Source organism: Octopus sinensis, linkage group LG1 (assembly GCF_006345805.1).
Source record: "Octopus sinensis linkage group LG1, ASM634580v1, whole genome shotgun sequence".
Lineage (NCBI taxonomy): Eukaryota > Metazoa > Mollusca > Cephalopoda > Octopoda > Octopodidae > Octopus > Octopus sinensis.
The window spans coordinates 113,822,984-113,846,119 of record NC_042997.1 but is presented as its reverse complement, the minus strand read 5'-3'; the positions used below and the strand labels follow the sequence as shown (position 1 = coordinate 113,846,119).

At 35.1% G+C, this 23,136-nt stretch overlaps 1 protein-coding gene across 1 annotated transcript in view; it reads left to right on the top strand.

The window, feature by feature from the left end:
• The first annotated feature begins 8,024 nt into the window (after window positions 1–8,024).
• The window catches only part of LOC118763642, a 40,203-nt gene continuing 25,091 nt past the window's right edge, over window positions 8,025–23,136 (top strand). The window contains exons 1-3 of the mRNA XM_036503353.1: window positions 8,025–8,070; window positions 15,949–15,997; window positions 21,528–21,599. Coding sequence (XP_036359246.1) covers window positions 8,040–8,070; window positions 15,949–15,997; window positions 21,528–21,599 — 152 coding nt within the window. The 5' untranslated portion in view covers window positions 8,025–8,039. The remainder of the gene's footprint in view (window positions 8,071–15,948; window positions 15,998–21,527; window positions 21,600–23,136) is intronic.

Genomic DNA, 23,136 nt, shown 5'->3' with positions numbered 1-23,136 from the left:
TGGTAATTTTTTTTTAAATCGTTGACTCATCGTAGACATTTTTAGAGAGTTACTTCCCTTATATAATAGCGAAAAAATGCATTAAAATGGAAAAAATGATGGTAAATTTTTTTTTAAATCGTAGACTCATCGTTGACGCGTGCTAATACCCAGAAGGGCTCGATATGAATCACGACTATAAGATACCCGGTTTTGGTTAAACTGCACCGCAAAATGTGGGAGTAGTTAGGAATCTAAATGGTAGGAGACAGACACACAACTTGACTTTTATATATAAAGATTTATTTAATTTTGTTTTATTTTCTATTGATTTATTATTCGTTTATTCCATTTACTGAAAATTATTTCTTTTTACGATTTATTTACCGAAATCATTTACTTTTACGATTATTACCGAAGTATGTTTCACGAAATACATTTTTTTTCAACTTTTTGCTTTTTCATTAATAATTATTATTTTATTTTCGCAAAAAATTTACAGATAATCTTCATTTAACAATTTATTAGATAGATATGTAATAATCCTTTTGACTATTTAAATCATTACTTCGGTTTCCATTCCTAATCAGACGACAGGTTCATCTCTGTGTAAGTTTGGACAACGGTTTTACTTCTTAAATATCTTTGTATTTTTTGTTTAAAACCGTCGCATTTAAATTAATGACATCGAACATTTATTCAATTACTATAAAAAAATATATTTTATTTGCATTCTTTATTGAATATTTATATAATTATCGTAGTTTGGACGTCAAGATATTGAATGGACAGAAGCCCCAAAAATTATCCACCATTTTTACAGCAAGCTGTTTGGCCATCTGTTTCAGTTCAATATCTCTTCCAATCGTAGACATGCTTTGTAAAATAAAATTAAAATAGTGTGACACTCATGACTTTAGGAAACATTATTTTTATGATCAGAATTCTTAAATCCTGGACTAAATAACCCATATCAGTTCTTAGTCTGTTAGGACATTGCGCTGTTAAAAGATTCCATGCCTCCCATAATTCACCGACATTGCCCCTGACTTAACCATTCTTTCATCTTCATGACCCTTAATGCTCACTTTCCCCTCTTTTTATGTATTGTGTATATACCTTTTAGCCTCCGTTGATGTCTTTCTACCCGCTTTTTTGAATACTATACAAAAAGCTCATTATATTCTTTGGAAAGTGTTATTTAAGCTCCTTCTCCAGCAGAACTATGTATGAGTAAAGACGTTCCAGCCGTGGTCATCCCCTTTTTTTTCTTTATCCCTCTCTCTCTTTTTGCGAATATTTAAGTTAGAACAACCTTATACATATCTTATTTTCTAAAATAGTAATGTATAATTTTAGGAAAATTTAGTTATTTCTAGCGGCTCGTGTAGTTTTGAAAATAAAGTCTTAAAAGTGATTATTCTCCGATAATTCTTTAATAATTTCATTGAACTTTGAAGAAAAAATACAAATAATTGTATTTTATTTTATATCCATGCATATTTAGTTTATATATATATATATATATATATATATATATATATATATATATATATAAAACAAAAACAAGGGGTAGAGTCAGACATTGACGGTAACGTTACTTTTATTTGGAAATGATATATTAATAGCAATATTTTTGATTAAAGATTGAGAAATTTTAATAATATTTGATAAAATGTAGTAGAGACAGTTGTGATAATAATCGTTGGATAAGTTTACCTCTCCTCCTGAGCGGTGGGGCTAAAATAAAGTACCAGTTATGTACTGAGGTAAACATATTCCATTTTACCCCGACTCCAGAAGGTTATGGTATGGTCTTGTAGCTCAGAAATATGATAGAGAATAAAACATAATGATATAAAATATATTTATTTCAACCGAATTGAAAAAAATTCCGAAAATTAAACAGCTATACTTATGTTTAATTATTTGAATCTTTCTATTGCTGTCACAGTTTTAGAAATTTTAAAAAATGGAAAACTTTGATAGCAACAAAAAATACCCCTGTTTTATGAAGACTACATATTACAAACGTACACTTTCTTAATTGTATCTTAGAATAGGGACTTGGAAACCTTACCTCCAGAATATATTAGCACTCACAAAGTAAAGTGAGACTTAGAATAATTGATCAGATCGATCAGACTGTTTCAACAGTAAATAGTTCCAAACTCTTAGAATCAATCTACCCTTTCTCTAGAATTAAAAAAAAAAATCAAGCACCTTCACAGGATTAGAGCTTCATCCATTTGGAGCTAATCTACATTGAAAATGTGAGTTCGTGCTCAGCAAAGAAGAGGAGCAATTATGAACAGAAAGGAAATTTGGGAGAGATAAGAGAATAACATTTACATAACCCCGAATTCTATGGGAAACGCATCTTGGTAAGGCTAAGTTGATCTTGTTTGGATGGATTTTAATCCAGACTTAATGAGATCGAACCAAATAATGATTGAGATCTTTTAAATTTCTTCCAACTATTTCAAAGAATATGGTGAACAACTGAAATAATTTAGGTGGTTGGAAGAATTTTAGAAAGATTCTATTTATTCACTTCATCTTATTTAATGAGGATTAATTATTTTTACGATTTATTTACCGAAATTATCTATTTTTACGATTATTATCGAAGTACGTTTCATGAAAAACATTTTCTTTTTCAACTTTTTACTATTTAACTAATATTAATCTTAACATCAAATTATTTTACTTTTTAAACCCAATTACAGATAATCTTCACTTAGCAGTTTATTTGATAGATATATATAATTAATATTTTGACTATTTAAATCAATACTTTGGTTTCCATTCATTATCAGACGACAGGTTCATCTCTGCGTAAGTTGAAACAACAGTTTTACTGCTTAAATCTTAATTACCTTCGTTTTTTGTTTAAAACCGTCTCATTAAAATGAATGATATCGAACTTGGATTCAGTTAGAGTCAAAAAATATATTTTATTTGCTTTCTTTCTTGAATATTATATTTTCAAAGTTTGGACGTCAAGGAACTGACTTTGTGCCCCCAAGATTATCCACTATCGTTCCAACACCTATGGTCATATTTTTAATTGTGTATCTCTATCACATACTTGTAAAGTAAAATAAAAACAATGTAGTATCCTTGACTTTAGGAAACGTGTTTTAACGTTCAGAATTGTCAGATCCAGGAACAAATAACCCACATCAGTTCTTAATCAGTTAGGATGTTGCATCCTTCAAAAACCTCATGTTTCCCAAAATTCATTAACATTATTCCTGACCTGCCTGCTCACCTTTTTTCTCATAAGATTATTTTCATGTTCACTTTTTGTCGGTTAATATAGGGCGTTACGATTATCAGAAAATCAAAAAAAAAATGTGTGTAATAGGTGTAAAACAACTTCCTATGAACGAATATGAAAAAAACAAATTCGCGCACGCGAAAGGGGGGTGGGGGAGAGGCCTCGGAAAATTCACATCGGGAAGTTCCGAAAGCGTCTGAGGAGCTGACCTTGGCACCAAAACAAAAAGAAAATAGTGTAATATGTGTAAAACAACTTGCTCTAAACGAATATGACAAAAAAAAAATGCGCTCTCGCGAAAGAGGGGTGGGGGAGAGGCCTCGGAAAATTTATATCGGGAATTTCCGAAAGCGTCTGAACCGGGCACAAAAACAAAACCAGCGTAATAGGTGTAAAACAACTTGCTCTAAACGACTATCATGAAAAAAATGCGCGCTCGCGGAAGGGGGGTGAGGGAGAGGCTTCGGAAATTTCACATCTTCAGTCCACGGCCTTTAAACTAAGAAAAAATAGTGTAATTGGTGTAAAACTACTTGTTCTAAACGAGGAATTTCTTCTCTTTATTTATTTTTTTTTTTTTGCGAAATATGTACAAAAATACGGAGTTTATGATTCATGTGTGAGTGTGTGTTCTTGATACTCGTTTAGAACAAGTAGTTTTACACCAATTACACTATTTTTTCTTAGTTTAAAGGCCGTGGACTGAAGATGTGAAATTTCCGAAGCCTCTCCCCCACCCCCCTTTCGCGAGCGCGCATTTTTTTCATGATAGTCGTTTAGAGCAAGTTGTTTTACACCTATTACGCTGTTTTTGTTTTTGTTTTTGTGCCCGGTTCAGACGCTTTCGGAAATTCCCGATATAAATTTTCCGAGGCCTCTCCCCCACCCCTCTTTCGCGAGAGCGCATTTTTTTTGTCATATTCGTTTAGAGCAAGTTGTTTTACACATATTACACTATTTTTTTTTTTGTTTTGGTGCCCGGGTCAGCTCCTCAGACGCTTTCGGAACTTCCCGATGTGAATTTTCCGAGGCCTCTCCCCCACCCCCCTTTCGCGTGCGCGAATTTTTTTTTTCATATTCGTTCATAGGAAGTTGTTTTACACCTATTACACACATTTTATTTTTGATTTTCTGATAATCGTAACGCCCTATATTAACCTTTTTGTCTTGGGTACTACTTGAGAACAGTGGTCCGGTGCGCGCACTCGTGCATCCGCGCTAGCTAGTCCTGACTAGTCGATCCTTACTTTGTGTTTTTGTGTGTTATTTACTTTGGATCTTTTCCTTTTGAACGGCACTTTTGAACACAATTTCTAGTTAACTAAACACTTTTAAACTTCGTATACTGGTAGGTAGAATGTGTTTATAAAACATTTTTTCTTGGCTTTATTGAGAAAATTCTATATGTTGTAACATATTTCGTCTTTAATTTCGAGCATTTTGGCAATTTTAACCAATCGCTGACATCCATTTAGGTAAATAACATTCTGTGCATAATGAATATGTCCCTCCTTTAAGAAACAGATTGGGTTTATTTACATTTGCGAAGAAAAAAGATACCCTTCCCCCACCCCTAACTCTAAATCTAAAATAAATTGAAATGCAATAGATCGATACTAGGGTTATAATTATGGGTGACAATTTCATACAACACCGCTACGGAAAATGGGATTTTTTTCTAGCGGTGTCAAATGAAAATGTCACCCATAATTATGGTCCTAGTATCGATCTATTGCATTTCAATCTATTTTAGATTTAGGGTTAGGATTAGTTAGGGGTTGGGGAAGGGTATCTTTTTTTCTTCACAATGTAAATAAACCCAATCTGTTTCTTAAAGGAGGGACATATTCATTATGCACAGAATGTTATTTACCTAAATGGAGGTCAGCAATTGGTTAAAATTGTCGAAATTAAAGACGAAATATGTTACAACCTAGAGAATTTTCTCAAAGCCAAGAGAAAATGATGTTTTATAAACACATTCTACCAGTATACGAAGTTTAAGACTTTTTAGTTACCTAGAAATTATGTTACAAAGTGCCGTTCAAAAGGAAAAGATCCTTTACTTTGTTTAAAAAGTTATTTACTTTGTGTTTTTATGTTTTATTTACTTTGTCTAACAAAAATTATTTACTTTGTGTGAAAAAATTATTTATTTTGTGAGTTATTACTTTGCTAGGTAGTCGTTGTAGGATCGACGAGTCACAACTAGCTAGCACGGATGCCCGAGTACACGAGTGCGCGCACCAGGACCACTGTTCTCAAGTAGTACCTTTGTCTTTTTTTTCTGTGTATTGCATATGTATTTCTTAGTTTTGTTGATCTCTTTCTATACATGATTAATACATCTGCTTTCTGTCTTGTCATTTAACCTTTCCTGACGAGTTAAAGCGCACCTGAGCACTGCATGCAGTCGTAAGCTCATTAATTTTTCTTTAGAAAGTAGTTTAGCTCCACTCTCCGGCAGACCTGTGAGCGAAGATCATCTCTCTGCCTCTCTCTATTTTATTTTTTAAAAATTATTTTTTGGCAAATAGTTTATTTAGGACATTACACAATATCTTTACTAAAATAGCAAGAAATAATTTTAGGGAGATCTAGGCGTTATTTTTGGTAGCTTAACTTACTGTATGGAGAAACTCCGTGTGGTTGTTATTTTGAAAGTAAACTAACTTAGAAGTGATTGTTCATCAATAATTATTTAATAATTTCATTGAACTTTGAAGAAAAATGTACAAATAATTACATTTTGTTTTATAATTATTCATAGTTAGTTGATATTTATCAAAAGGATAGCATTAGACATTTACTGTAACATATTTTTAGTTTGAAATAATAATATCTCTTTTACTTGTTTCAGTCATGTGACTGTGGCCATGCTGGAGCACCGCATTTAGTCGAGCAAATCGACCCCAGGACTTATTCTTTGTAAGCCTAGTACTTATTCTATCGGTCTCTTTTGCCGAACAGATAAGTTACGGGGACATAAACACACCAGCATCGGTTGTCAAGTGATGTTGGGAGGGACAAACACAGACAAACAAATGTATACACACACACACATACATACATACATACACACACACACACACACACATATATATATATATATATATATATATATATATATACATACACACACACACACACACACACACACATATATATACAACGGGCTTCTTTCAGTTTCCCTCTACCAAATCCACTCACAAGGCCTGAGGCTATAGTAGAAGACACTTGCCTAAGGTACCACACAGTGGGACTGAACCTGGAACCATGTGATTTGTAAGCAAGCTACTTACCACACAGCCACTCCTATGCCTATAATCAATGATAATATTTTGGATGAAAGATTGTGATAAAGATCCTCATTGCTCATGAATGAGCATGGGATTGCACCTAGTAAGTTACCCGCCAAGGCACAAGTCCAGGCAAAGTTGTTTTATGGAAGACCAGTAGTCGCCCATGCATACCAGCCTCCCCTCTCCACACCACCAATGTTTTTCAAGGGAAAGGCAAAGGGGCCGATACTGCTTGGCACCAGTGACATCACAAGTCATTTCTACAGCTGAATGAATTGGGACAATGTAAAATAAAGCGTCTGGCTCAAGAACACGCTACACAGCCTGGTCTGGGAATCAAACTCAATATCTCATTATTGTGAGCCCAACGCTGTAACTACTGAGCCATAATTGAGATCTTTGCTCGTTGGTCAAGTTTACTTTCCATCCTTCTGAAAGAATTTAAATAAAAGGCTAACTTTCAGAATAGCTGTCATGAATAAAATGAATTACTTTGGTATTTCTATAATATCTCACCTTCTGAATCTTGTAGTGAGCATTAAAAAAAAATTTAAATGCAAATTTTCAAAATTCCTGCCCCTCTCCCACCATTCATCCTTCAAAATAGTTTCCTTGATTTTAACTTTTTGTTTTGATGTTTTCTTTTTATCCATGTTAAAAAAATCCATTTTTCTTTTCATATTTCTCATCCCTTTCTCTATCTCCTTATTAAATGACTTTATTAAACTGCTCATGGTTGCTGGAGCTGCTAAAAATAATAGACTTACACAAGTAGATGTATGAGAAATAAAATTGGAATTCTGGAAGTTTTAAAAATTTTAATTGTTTGAAATGTAGGAAAGAATATTTTTAATTGAAGAAAGTAGAATGGAACAATAATATTCTCTCACTTTCCCTCTCTCTATCATAGCAACATTTTTCGCAGCACTTTTTCTAATTAAAATAGCTCATTTCTGTTTTCTAAATAATTAAATATTTCTTTCCATGGTGCAAGAGGAAATGTTGTTGAGAAATATTGTTACTCTAAATTGAATGATAGCAGCTGATCACTAGTACCTTTGTGTCTTGAAGTTGAAGGATAACCAATCTACAGTAAGAGTAATTCTAACTAAAGTGTGTGTTTAGAGTGTGGTCTACCTCACTATGAAAGAAGTGGCATGAAAGAAAAATAGAAGGAATATGAAAGGAAAATGGAGACAATCGTGATTGTGTACATAGAAAAAACCCTAAAAAACAATAAAAGAAACACTGTCCCAAAACTACTAAAGTGAAATCATATAAACTGAACTATATCTTCCAAGATTTTACTTTTGTTCTAACATATTTGATATTTCTTTGTAGTTATTTGACTATATTCAGAGATTTAGTAAATAAAATGTAATTATTTACTCGTTTTTGTTACAAATGGATATCAATAAGTTAAATAAATGTTTCCATTTTAGTGATCTTTCATACTGAATTTTAGAAACAAGAAAATGGATATAAGGAAAAGAAAGAACGATGCATGTAAGTAAAATAATAACCAGGCTTATTGTTATAGATTTAAACTAAATATATGGGATATATAATTAAAACATGTTCTCAGTTGTTTTTGAAACAGTTCCTACAGAACTTTAATGTGGAACTGAATCAACATTTTAAATACTCACAACTTTATCTAAGAGAGAGTAAAACCCTATGTGACCAGAAAGTACATATATACCGTTTCTACTAGATAGTAATTCTCTCAATAATAGTAAAGAGCAGAAATAATAATTATCTGATCCATTTAAATTTAGCACTTTCAATTGATTGAGTTTCCTTGAGTAATAATGACATATTATATACCAAATTTGATGAATTGCTGAGTTGTACATGGCTTTTACTTTAAAAGAAAAAATCTTCATGGTATCACCTCTTATTGAAGATTATTAGTCTTTAAGATGCACATCATCATTACTTTTAATGTCTAGTTTTCCATACTTGCATGGGTTAGACAGAATTTGTTGAGGCAGATTTTGTATGGTCAAATGCTCTTCCTGTCAGCCCATCCTTACCTGTTTCCAAAAAAGGTAATATTTTCCCATAGCCGGACATGTTTTCACAGAAAGTTGAAAACAAAGGATATTGCTTGCATGATGGTGATACTCATTTACAACTGTCACATACATTCGCACAATTTTCATCTATTAAATTCACTCACAAGGCTTTGTGGCCAGAAGACAGGAACACATTCTCTCTCTCACACATGCACACATATGACTGGTTTCTTCCAATTTTCCTTTACCAGACCAACTCACAAGGCTTTGGTTGACATGGCTGTAGAGGAAGACACTTGCCCGAGGTGCCACACAGTAGGGCTGAACTCTGAACCATGTGGTTGTGTAGCAACATGTTTATTTAATAAAACATCTTTATAAAATATTTGTTTGTCTTTTTCCTTTTAATGTTAAAAGGAATATCATTGTCGTTTCATTTCCAGATATAAGCTCTATTTCTTTAAGTTAAAAATATTCTATTTGGATTCCTAAAAGAATCTTCTATTTTGTTTGTCATAAGACTGCAGCCATGCTGGGGCACTGCATTGAAGGGTTTAGTTGAGCAAACTGAATTAACCCCAGTACATTTTTTTCCCTTTTTAAGCCTGGTACTTATTCTATTGGTCTTTTTTGCTGAACCACTAAGTTATGAGGACAAATAAACCAGCACTGGTTATGTGGTGGTGGGGAACAAACAACAACAACAACACAGATATACAACGGGCTTCTTTCTGTGTTTGGCCCAGGGTTATAATAGAGAAGACACTTGCCCAAGGTAGCATGTAGTGGGACTGAACCCAGAACTATGCGGTTGGGAAGCAAACTTACCACACAGTCACGTCTGTAAATAAAATATTGTTTTAAATGAATTAGATATGAAATTTAGTGATGCTAGGTGTAATCTTTAGTGGTACTCCATTGGTTACAATAACGAGGCTTCCAGTTGATCCGATCAATGGAACAGTCTGCTCATGAAATTAACGTGCAAGTGGCTGAGCACTCCACAGACATGTGTACCCTTAACGTAGTTCTTGGAGTTTCAGCGTAACACAGTGTGATAAGGCTGGCCCTTTGAAATACAGATACAACAGAAACAGGAAGAAAGAGTGAGACAGTTGTAGTGAAAGAGTACAGCAGGGTTCGCCACCAACCCCTGCTGGAGCCTCGTGGAGCTTTAGATGTTTTCACTCAATAAATACTCACAATGCCCAGTCTGGGAATCGAAACCGCGATCTTACAACCACGAGTCCGCTGCCCTAACCACTGGACCAGTGCACCTCCACAGGAGGTGTAATGATACACTTATAAATGATATTAGTTAAAAGAATAGAATTAAATGGGCATTATTTGGAAGTATTACAATTCCAACTGTAGCTGGTAATGTTATTAGTTGGGTAAAATTTAGTCAAGTTACAAGTAGCAATGTTACATGCAAAGTTAGGGGTAGTAGTTGGCTGAAGCCACGTGATTGACTAGTTTGCTTCTCAGCTACATAACTTCAAGTTTTGCCCCATTGCATTGCATCTTGGGCAAGTGTATTCTATAGCCCTGGGGTGACTAGTGACTTACCAGGGAATTTTGTAGATGGAAGCTGAAAGAAGCCCATTGAATATATTTATGTATATGTCTATATGAATGCTTACAATCTGCACTGAGTTGCTGCTGTAAACAGTGGCATCCTCATAGCTGGGCTATAACTGGTTACCTTTTGACATTTTCTGCACTTTCAATTTCATCTAAAATAATAAAAATTCCCTATTTAAAAAAGCAGGCAAGGCTTGGCACCCAGAAAAGCATCTGGCCTTAAAAACTGTCCTGCAACTACCACCCCCTCCAAGACATGCTAGCATGGAAAAGCTTGTTAAAAGTACAAATGAATAATATGTGTTGGTGTGTATGAATGTATGTATGTGTGTGTGTATATATACAGTAATCCCTTACCATATTGCGATTCACCTATTGTGGCTTATTATTTAAGCTTATGTTGATTCCTCCATGGTGTTTTGCATTTATAATAAAATATATACAAATATACCGTACAGCACTGTTTCTACTTCAGATTTTCACCTATCACAGGGTGTTTTGGAATGTAACACCCATGATAGTTGAGTGATTACTCTGTGTGTGTGTGTGTGTGTGTGTGTGTGTGTGTGTGTGTGTGTGTGTGTGTGTGTGTGTGTGTGTGTGTGTGTGTGTGTGTATACATATATAATCATTGTGGGTCAGATGGAAATTGTAGAGGTAGATTTTATATGTCTAGATGCCCTTCTTGTCACCAGTCTTGTTTCCAAGCAAGGTAATATTTCACTATTACAAACACCACCTGTATGACAGTGAGGCTTGTTTACAATTACCATCCAATGTGATGACAAAACCCACACAGGTAACTAGACACATAGGTACATAGACATGTGTATCCATATATACATGTGTGTGTATGTGTGAGATAGCATAGATATATAATGGCTATAGGGAAATATGTCCACTCATAAGTTTTTGGTCAACCCAAAGCAACAGTAGGAGACACTTGCCTAACATGTTACTCATGGTTGGGAAGCAAAATTCTTAATCATACAGCCATGTTTATGTTTGTGTGTGTGGAGTGGGTGGGTAGGTGAGTCCTTTAATCTTGAAAATACCTCAAAGGTGGTGAGCGAGCAGAATTGTTAGCATGCCAAGCAAAATGCTTAGCATCATTTCGTCTGTCTTTATTTTCTGAGTTCAAATTCTGCAAAGGTCGACTTTGTCTGTTCATCCCTTTCAGGGTCGGTAAAATAAATGCCAGTTGATCACTGGTGTTGATGTAATCGACTTACATTCCCCCCAAATTGCTAGCATTATGCCAAAATCTGAAAGCAATATTGAAAATACCTATTATCCAAACATTAATATAATCTAATAATAATAATAATAAATGCTCTGATGCAGTACCAGGCAGTGGCTCTCATGGCTTTTGATCTTAACTGATTGGAAGTGTTATCATGTACATTGTTTTGTCTTGGTATAAAAGATGGGCTACAGCAAATATTTTGCTCAATACCACAGATTTGCTTGTCAGTTGTTTGACCTTAATCAGTTGAGCATGTCCCTTAGTGGCTGACGATATGTGCATCTCTGATCACGAGCAGTAGTGGGGGAGCATCATAGCCATTTGTTGAGAGGGATTCTTTGGGGTTTGAATTATTTACCTCTGGAAACATGGGTGTTTCATTCAACATCCTTAAGCAACCCTTATTCAGGGACCTTTTGAGCAGGATGGTTTACTCGATCAGAAGAAAATTCTAACTGGGCCCCATCTGCAAGGTCATGTGCTGTTTATCTTGATATGAGATCACCATGTCGCGCACATATGGTTGTGATGCATGTGCCTAGTGTATCCTTATCAGACAGGTAGTTATGATGGGTATACTGGGCTTTGTATATTTTACCCCAGTGTCACTTTGATGTTATGCACTGCTCTCTCACTCAATAATAATAATAATAATAATATAATAATAATAATCTAAACACAAATTAATGGCCAGTGTCTAAAGTGTATGGGAGTGTTGAATTTTTTGTCAAATGTATGAAAATGCTAACTGTTAAAAAAAAAATTGCACAAATGAAATCATAAGGAGGAAAACAAGTAACAGGAAAATTAAAGATGCTGTAGCATTTGTGCTTGTGGAATTTTAATATAAATTCAGGAGAAAGATAGAGACTTAAACTTATATGTATATATTACTAGACTTAAAAATGAAACTGTTATATATATATATATATTTATATATATATTACTAGATTTAAAGTCGGTAAATATAATGGGAAATATTCATTTTGTTCTTGACAACATTGATAGCATAAACGAACAGAATTGTTTATAATTAGAAATTAAAATAGAATTATGACATTTTTACTTGCGCCCTACATCAGCATAAACAACTGAGAAAATAATGAGTTAAATAACTTATGAAATTTCTTTTTTTTTTTCTTTTTACTGTTTTTGTTATCCGATTAAACATTTTGGATTATAGTTGGGAATTAGCTTCTGATTATTATGACAAGGCCCACGGCTAAAAAATACAAGAAAGATCACTTTGAACTTGTTGTCATTAAGTAGTCTCCCCTGTTGTCAATCAAAATCCATAGCTAAGCTGGTAGTAGTTGCGCAGCAACAGATGCAATGTCTTCTCTCAACCTTTCGCTGTTATCAGCCAATTTCATGTTTTCCAATATCTTCCATATCCATTCTTTAATGTAGTCCAACCAGTCCCCTTTCTTGTCTTTCTGTATCTTGTTTACGGGGGTTGGGGTGGGTGTACATGCATCTGTTAAACTGTTAATGTTGTTATTGCGGTAATAAATTCCTGTTAGATTCACTCTTGTGTGAAGAAAATGCCTTAAGATATCAACCCTGTAAGAGGATTGATAAAATATGTAAAAGTAAAAATCTATAGTAATCGATTTATTGTAATCCTTTGCAAAGTTGTGGCATTCTGCCAATGATAGTTTTTATATCCTCCTCATTGTTGTCATTATTTTATATCCGTTTTTCATGTTAGCGTGGGTTGGATAGGTTGGCGTTGTTGAGGTTAATTTTCGTCTGGAGTTGCTGCCCTTGTAGAGGTGTCAGAAGATCATGGACTGCTTCTGCATTTCGTACAGAATACACATACACACACACACACACACACACACACACATGCATAATTTTTTTCGGACGAGATGACAAAGGACTGAGATACCTGTTGCCTTGCTGTACTCAAGAAGACCTATACTCCACAGCAGAATTGTTCATGCTGCTCCTCCCCGGGGAAGAAGGATTGGAGTAGAGTGTCAGTACCATGTAAAAAGCACTTGTGCCGATGCCATGTATAAGTGCTCATGCTAGTTTCACATTAAGAGCACCTGGCACACACTGTAAAGTGGTTGGTGTTAGGAAGGACATCCAGCCAAATCAGACTGGAACCTGGTGCAGCTCTGGTCAAATTGTCCAACCCAAGCCAACATGGAAAACGGATGTTAAATAATGATAATGATGATGAACAAGGAAGCATTGTTATCTAAAACCGATTTCTCTTAGTGATTTAAAGCCATATTAATCTTTAATCTTTGACCTGTACTACATTATCTGAAAAAGAAACAATGCATATTGCTTTATCTTATTTGAGGTAACTTCTGTTTCAGGTATTGTATGCATGTAAATATATGGCACCTAAAGACAAAATGTAGCATGGAACAAAAAAATAGATAAGTTAATGTTAAATGATCTGATGGTAATAGCTGGAACACCATTGACCATAGTTCTGCTTTATCAGGGCTTTGCAGATAGTAAATATAAACATTTTGCTCTAGTTTATCCTTTTTACGCATAAAAACTTTAACAAATCATTTACAGTTCTGTTCCCCTTTGATAAATTATCTTGATCTATCTATGTCTCTAATTAAACTTCAGGCCATGATGATGTCCCAATAGCATATTCTCGATTATCCTTCTCTGCTACTGTTCCTATACTCTCTTTCAAAAACATTTATCTCAAATTTATTAAAATATATTATATACTATATATATTTTAACTCCAGTCACCAATCAGCTAAACTTGTTTAAAATATCTTTTATCTTTTGCTTGTTTCAGTCATTGAAATGTAACCATGCTAGGGCACCACCTTGAAGGGTTTTAGTCAAGCAAATCAACCCCAGTACTTATTTTTTAAGTTTGAGACTTATGCTATCTGTCTCTTATGCCGAACCACTAAGTTACAGGGGCACAAACCAACATTAGTCATTAAGGTGTAGGGTGGGGGAGACAAATATGGGCATAAGGATACAAGCACACACACACACATGACAGGCTTCCACAGAGTTTCCATCTATCAAATTCACTCACAAGGCTTTGGTTAACTCAGGGCTATGGTATAAGACACTTGCCCAAAGTGTTGCACAGTAGAACTAAACATGAAGCCACATGGTCGCAAAGCAAGCTTTTTAGCCACACAGTTATGCCTGCTCCTATATTCAAGATTCTTAAGATATCATGCAGATGGTCTCCTACAATGGCTAGAACCTTCATTCTTGCCAGAGATCAACAATGAGGAGAGACTGAAACGTTCTTCATAGAAAACTTCATTGAATAGACAGTTTCATGTAAATATTGAGTAAAGTTGGCTTGGTAAACTTGGTGGAAGCTACTCTATAGTCTACCATCGACCTAATTCCCTATGTTAGCATTTTCTACAATAGATTTTAATCTAGCATATGCCGTAATTAGATTACTTTCTGATATATCTCTTCTGGTAAGTGTGCATTCATAACGTAGCAAGGATTGCATCACAAAAGACTGGTCTTCCGCTTTGGGTCCAGAGAATAAACCTCAGTCCCAAACTACTAGCCTTCTATAAAGCTCAAGTAAGACTTGTAAGGCAGTAATGTTCTAGCTCATTGTAGATCATATTCCCCCCAAAAGGCCATCTACCAAATTGACATAAAGTCACTCCCCAACAACACTTCAATTTGTGGCCCATAGGTTTGTTGGTACCTCTCTAACCTCTCTATCCCCACCTTTTTTTTTATTACCACAATAGTGTCTTCAGCTTCTTGATACTGATTGATCTCATATCACCTCCACTCAAGTACTCCTATTTTACTTGTCCCTTCCATATTATGTGCACCCTTCAGGTTCTACGCTAATCACAACACTCAGCCCTTTCTCTCAATATTTGACATACTGGACTTTTTTCCACTGCCTATTTTCTAAAACTGCATTGGGGGTGCCTTTAAAGGCAATAAGCACAAAACTTTACCTTCTGAACTAATCAATAAAAATTATCTCTCCAAAATGCAATAAATAATTTTCCTTTATCTATTACTTTCCAATAACCTCTATTTTCCTGATCCCTACGACTTTCTGACTTCCAATTAATATTTTTTTTATTACTACTATAACCTTTTATTTTTCTGACGCTATCCAACTGTAAACATGATTCACTTCCAACTGTACTTAAATAAATAAAAGATGTTTTGTTGGTATTTTTGATTCTATTCTTTAAATCAGTAATTCCCAAACTTTTCCAGGCTGCTGCCCCTTGACACCCAGGCCACATTCCTAGCACCCCCACCCCAGCTAACCATCACAGACCTAGACCTCTTTCTGAAACCAATTCAAAGTAACTGTATTTCACAAATAAAACTTAACCTAACGAATCCATTATTTTGTTGTTTTTATATGAATTACTACTCCATTATCACCTTACTTTTTTTCGCCAACCCCTTGAAACTTTCCACTGCCCCTAGTGGTGTGGGGCAATACTGCCTGCTTTGGGAACCACTGTTTTAAATGATTCTTTCTTAACTGATATTTATTGTCAATTCTTGTTTTATTTTCATAAGGTACAGAAAATATTACTGAGAGCAACGAAGATGAAATGATTCCAAAAAGGTAGCTTTTGCATAGTTTTAAAAATGATTTTGATAGAATTCCTTGTTTGTTATTTTTACTTTTTTTTTCTTTATACATATTAAAATGCCAGATGGATTCAAAGAGCAACACTATTAATTGTATATATTAAATATAGAGAGTATAATTGTATTTTCATTTTATTTTATTTCTTTATCTTTTGTCTTGTTTTTTTACATGTTTCAGTCATTGGACTATGGCAAGCCTGGGCACTGCCTTAAAGGGTTTTAGTCAAACAAATTGACCTCAGTATTTTTTAAGCCTGGTACTCATTCCATCAATCTCTTATGCTGAACACCTAAAATACAGGGATGTAAGCAAACCAACACTGGTTATCAAGTGGTGGTAGGAGCTGAACACAAACACACGGTAGGATTCTTTCAGTTTCTGTCTACCAAATTCACTCAAGGCTTTGGTTGGCCTGGGGCTATAGTGGAAGACACTTGTCAAAGTGCGATGCAGTGGGACTGAATCCAGAACCATGTGGTTGGGAAGCAAGCTTCTCTGTGTGGAGTGAATAACAGAATGTCCTGGCAAGACATTAAACTGCATCTGGTGACGAAGCCCCAGCTTATGGGTTCAATAGTTTTAAGGAGTATGACATTCTCTTAGTCACCACTCCTCCCAAATTCACTCTTACTTGGGATGGTAGTACGTGACGTGGGTCTCAGTTATGGCTAAAATGACAAGACAGTCTTGTGGCAATGTCATACAGGCTTGGAGAAGGGCTGGTCTCTAAGTGTCTATCACACAGCGCCAAAGATGTGATGAAAGTGACTGGAAACCATTGTATCTTTCACAAGAAATATTATGACTTTGGCTTGTAGGTCCATGATCACTTATACCTGTAGGTATGGCACATGAAGAGAGAGAAGAGAATTACAGAAAAGTGTAGAATGTTATCATTGTTATCATTATTATCTGCTTCATGCTTGTGTATGTTGGGTTTTCTCTAGCAAAGCATGTTGCTATTTGTTGTGGACCTTTGTCTTCTTATAGAAATTAAGTCTCTTGAGATTAGCTTTCACTACTTCTTCCCATGTCTTTCTCATCTTCTGTCCAGACAATCAGTCTTTTTCTTGCATGTTATACATATAAGGTCTGATCAGAAAGTATTCGGACTTTTGCTATGGTATCAGAGCTAAAGTATGCAGAAATGAAGTTGCTTGGCACAGACCAATGTTAGACTCTATTGCACATGCATACTAAGTTATAATGTTCTTGCTCACTTCTTTTGTTTATAGCAGTGCTTGAAAGTTTGGTGTTTAGAGTGTGATCATCTCAAAGGGATTGAGTTTCAGCTTTGCAGGATCTCTTTGATTGCATCAAGGAAGATGAGAACTTTTTGAAAACAGTTATAACAGATGACAAATCATGGGTCTATGGCTATGACTCTGAAACCAAAGCTCAGTCTTCATAGTCAAAGACCTCAGCAAGATTTCAAGACATTAAGGAAATCTAAGAGAATGTTATAAAAATGGAATTCCAGGAATGCTTTCATCAATGGAAACATCATCATCATCATTGTTTAACATCTGCTTTCCATGCTAGCACAGGTTGGACAATTTGACCGTGGACTGATGAACCAGATGCCCTGCACCAGGCTCCAGTCTTGATCTGGCAAAGTTTCTACAGCTGAATGCCCTTCCTAATGCCAACCACTCTGAGAGTGTAGTGGGTGCTTTTATGTTCCACTGGCACAAGGGCCAGTCAGGCAGTACTGGCAATGGCCATGCTCAAATGGTATTTTTTATGTGCCACCTGCACAGGAGCCAGTCCAGTGGCATTGGCAACGATCTCGCTTGAATGTTTTTTCATGTGCCACCGGCAGAAGTGCCAGTAAGGCGACGCTGGTAACGATCACACTTGAATGGTGCTTTTTACATGCCACCAGCATGAAAGCCGGTTAACTGCTCTAGCAACGATCACGCTTGGATGGTGCTCTTAGCGCTCCACTAGCACAGATGCCAGTCATCGAATTTGATTTTGATTTCACGTGCCTCAACAGGTCTTTGCAAGCAGAGTTTAGTGTCCAATGAAGGAAAGGTATGCATAAGTGGGCTGGTTACGGTCTCACTTGGCTTGCCGGGTCTTCTCAAGCACAGCATATTTCCAAAAGTCTTGGTCACTAGTCATTGCCTCGGTGAGGCCTAATGTTTAAAAGGTCGTGCTTCACCACTTCATCCCAGGTCTTCCTGGGTCTACCTCTTCTGCAGGTTCCCTCAACTGCTAGGGTGTGACACTTTTTCACACAGCTATCCTCATCCATTTTCACTACATGGCCATATCAGCGCAGTCGTCTCTCTTGCAGACTACATCTGATGCTTCTTAGGTCCAACTTTTCTCTCAAGGTACTTACACTCTGTCGAGTATGCACACTGACAACAACACTGGATTAAGTGTGTGGCTTCCGAAGGGGACTACTTTGAAGGAGATTAAATGCTGAATTGATGATCAGTAGTTTTCTTTTTGTAGTACCAGTTCCAATACTTTTTGATCAGACCTCTTATACCTATTATTTATTCTTTCATTTCATTTGTACTCTCATTCATGCACACAGTAACAATATACATCCAGAAGGGGTTTATTTCTTTCCAGCCCTCAATCATCCTTCTCATTCAGTATCCATATCATGCTAACATGTATCAGTGCCCTTTGTATGCAAGTTTCTTTATTGTCAGAAGAGATAAGAGCTCCCTAACTTTTTCCACTCCATTATTACCATGGCTACTATACTTTTGGAATACTTGTCTCCATTGTTAATTAAATCGCTAGATAGTGGAATCTGTCGACTACTTTTAGGGATCCTTGTGAGCATTTGAAAATTTATTTCGAAAGAATTTATTAAAAATCCAGATTGATACAAGCAAAAGTTTTGAGATTAAAAACAAGTTACTTTTGATAAATATTTCACCAAACATCCATTTCACAGAATTAGCAAAGTTTCGGTTCCAATATTCTGTACTTAGATCAAAACATAGTTTAATTTATTTCAATTTTAATGTTTACTTCTGTTAATGATGCGTATGGTATTGATCTACTGTATCATTTTAACTTGTTATATAACATTTGGTCTTATTTCTATCAAGCAACAACTATGTGTCTATTTATTTCTGTAAGTATATTTATAACCAGTTCAATGATCAAAAACACACGAAAATCATCAATAACTTATTTGTTTCCAGAAAAATACACTCACTATCCTCAAGAACTATTGGCACACAGTCTAGTTTATGTCCTGTTTGGCATGTTGCCCTGACCATGCTACATATATCATAAACTAGAAGGATCTGTTATTTCTTCAATGCATATACCATTTCTATGCTTGGTAAATTGTTATCAATATCAGAAATCTTTGATCGACATTTTGAGACTATAGTTTCTTTTTAATTGGATTTTGTCGCATTTCTTTTCCTCAAACATTCTTATTTGTTATAGTAGTATTTACATAGTTTAAATTATGTTGAGAAATAATGTGTTTACACACCATATTTTAACAATTTCTTAGCAGGTTTGAAAATAAATAATTATTCTAGCTATTTTTCTAATGTTCAGATAACCACATCATATTCTTAATTATCTGTTTTCTATATTTAGATTTGTTTTCTGTACTTAGGTTTTGGTCAGATTTGTATATCATTATAATGATTTAATGCCCATGTTCCCTGTTGGTTTGTGATGGGTGGTTTGCCCGGATCTGATGGATCCAAAGACTTCATTATGCTCCAGAGTTTACTTTGGCATAGCCTCTATGGCTGGATGCCCCTTCCTAATGCCAAATACTCTACAGTGTATACTAGGTGCTTTTTTGTCATATCAGAACTAATGAGGTCACCATGCAGCTTGTATGACTACAAACCTCAGGGGTGTAGGGGTGCTTCATGCTCGGAGATGAGGGGTTAAAGTATGAGAGAAGCCAGAGCATGAAAACGTTTCTTGCTGTAGATGAATTACTTATATTCTAGAAGAGAGGGTGGGAATGGTCAAGTGGAGCTGGAACGTGATGGAAATAGTTGTAATGAGGTGTTTGGGTGAGCCTTCAAGGTACAAAGTGAGTAGAACTGAGTAGGGATAGAGGAACTGAGAGTGAGGGTGGAGGATGCAAGAGTGCATGGAAGGTTCATCATCACTGTCATCACTATCATCATTTAACATCCATCTTTCATGCTGGCATGAGTTGCTTGGTTTGACAGGAGTTGGCTAGCCAAAGAGCTACACTAGGGTGAGAGTGGAAAATTGCTGAGGGGGTGGTATGCAAATGCAGTAAAGATTGAGTAGGGTCGAAGAGCAGATGTAGTGAATGGTGGATAAGGAGTGAATTTGGGGGATAACTGGGCGATAACTGACAGTACAGAAAAAAGCTGGGTAGGAGAACAGTAGAATAGTAAGTATGATGCAGTAGATAGGAAAAGGATGTGAGAGATGGTATGTAGTGGGGGAGAGGCTGGTGTAGTTGTATGAGGAGAGGAGAGAAATCAAGTAATGAAGAAGGAGAGAAAATTTGGTGGCTTGGTGGTAGTGAGGTCAATGCAGTGTGTGGATAGAGAGAACAGTATTCATACATGAAAGATGGATAAGAAGTGGAAAAATTTCAGGTAGTGAGAAAGATAAATAGCAAAAAAGAACTACAGTACCAGTTGCTGTATCAACTGTATCATTCCATTACCATGTTATTTTTGGCTTGGCTAGGACTTTGTCTTAGTTTACATGTCTTATCATTTGCACTAAGCAGTTTGTTTCATAGATTCCCAGTTGTCATTTATGCTACAAGCACCTAAATCCTTCTCTTTACAGTCATATGTGTCACTTAAAGCAATGGTTTTCAACTGGGGTCCACATGACTCTTGGGAGTGCATATAAGATTTTTTATTAAGATTCATGTGCATTAAATTGGGCACACTTCTACAATTCACAAAATATTTTAACAATTTCTTTTATAGAATTCTTGATATTTGATTATAAAAATTTAATAAGATTTTTCAAACAAATGGCTATGAGGGCCTATCCAAGTAAAAATAGGAATCAAAGGGTAAAAAGTGGTTGAGAACCCCTGAATTAGAATTTGTCAAAAGCTATTCTCAGTTATGAGTCTTAGTTTCCATATATATCTTCCTTCTCTATTATCTATTTTTGTATCTTCCTCTGGCTAACTCTGAAGTTTATCAACAAATGCTATAAAACTAGTACACATTAGTACAAATGCCATAAAAGTGTAGTAATATTTTAGTTAACAAATCACATGAAATCATAGTGAAGGTTGTAAAACTAAATACTTTGTATTATGCTCTTTGTAGTTCAGGTTTCAATTTAATTTACTTAAATAATTATTGTCAAAGCACTTAGCTATATCAACTATTTCAGATACTTTTTATTGGTTTATTTTCGATAATTATATTTATAACTCTCTATGATCACACATAGTATAATGTACTAAAATATTTTGTAAAGACTTTATTGCATATTTTTTTGAGCATAAATATTAAGTAACTAGTTTTATATTCATTTATTGTAGTCAAAAGATTATTCCTGCATTTTCTTCTCGAAACAAAAGTGTTAAAGATATTAACAGTAGAAAAATAAGAAAGTGAGTAAAACTTTGTCAGCATCAGTTTTATATTTTGCAATCTTTTTCTTTCCTTGATTTATTTTCAATTACTGTGAGTATTTTATTGTCAATTAAAATATTTTGTTTAATTTTTGGTCTTTTATATTTTAAAAATGAAATCTAATTTTGGAACAGTATAATTGTTAGTGCTTTATTAGAGTAATTAAATATTGAAGAATATTTAAAACAAGAAAAAGTTTATTTGGATGAAGTGTTAATCCAGTTATGAATTATATTTTATTTTAAGTAAATATAAGTATTATGCTATGCTGTAGTATAGAATACAGTAATAAATACTTTGTCTTTATATACAGAAACTTCATAGATATCAAAGGCGGGATCAACTGAACTAGTTTCAGTCTTGTGTTGGGATCTCATCAGTAACTGAATACCTTCTTTAACTGTCCAAACATCACTGAGGATTTATCAGACCAATTTGCATATTTCATTTATTCAGAAATATTGATTTGTTACATTTAATGTAGTAATAATATATTTATTGGACTAGCTGTCAAGAATGTGTTGAATTTGCAAATTGCTCTCTGGCTTGCTTGAAACCCTCAGAAATACTACGTTTATAAGCAGTCTTTTGTTGGAGAGTTGAGGAGGAGGGCATTCAGTCACCGATGAAATCCTCACAGGATTGAAACTAGTCTAGCTGATTCCTCTTTTTTTGTCCATGAATATATTGTATGCAGAAACAAAGTGTTTACATTTGTCACATTGTGTTAGCTAAATATCTATAGATGTACATATTCTATAGTATAGTTTTGAAACCAAACATTATTCATGTACCAGATAATCAAATTGTCAAGAATGCATTAAATATGCAAAATGATCTGTTCAATTTACTTAAGCCCTCAGTCATATTTTGTTTAGAAATGGTGAGTTGTGTGGACTGTTAAGGAGAGTATTCATTCTTTGATGAAATCCTGGGTTGAAATTAGACTGGTTTATCCTTCTTTTCCTGTCCAAAGACAAGGTGTTAACATCTCTGTATTATATGGTGTTGGCTAAAATCTTGGTCTGTTCTATAGTACAATATAATGCTATTCCTGCATGGGTCAAACGGAATTTGGTGAGGCAGATTTTCTATGGTCAGATATTTTTCCTGTCACTGACCATTATCTGTTATCAAGCAAGGTAATATTTCCTCATAGCTAGACATATTTCATGAAAGACTGGAAACTAACAATATTGCTTGTATGATGGTGACGCTTGTATGATGGCCGCAGTCAAATGACTGAAACAAGTAAAAGATATACGATATATATAATCATCATCCTTTTTAATGTATGTTTTCCATGCTGGCATGGGTTGGACAGTTTGATCAGAGCTGGCAAGCTGGAGAACTACACCAAGTTCTAGTCTGATTTGGCTTGGTTTCTATGGCTGAATTCCCTTCTTAATGCCAACCACATTACAGTGTGTATAAGGGACTTTTAACATGGCACCATACAAACACTTTTATGTGGAACTGGCACAAGTGCTTTCCATGTGGAACTGGCACAAGTGC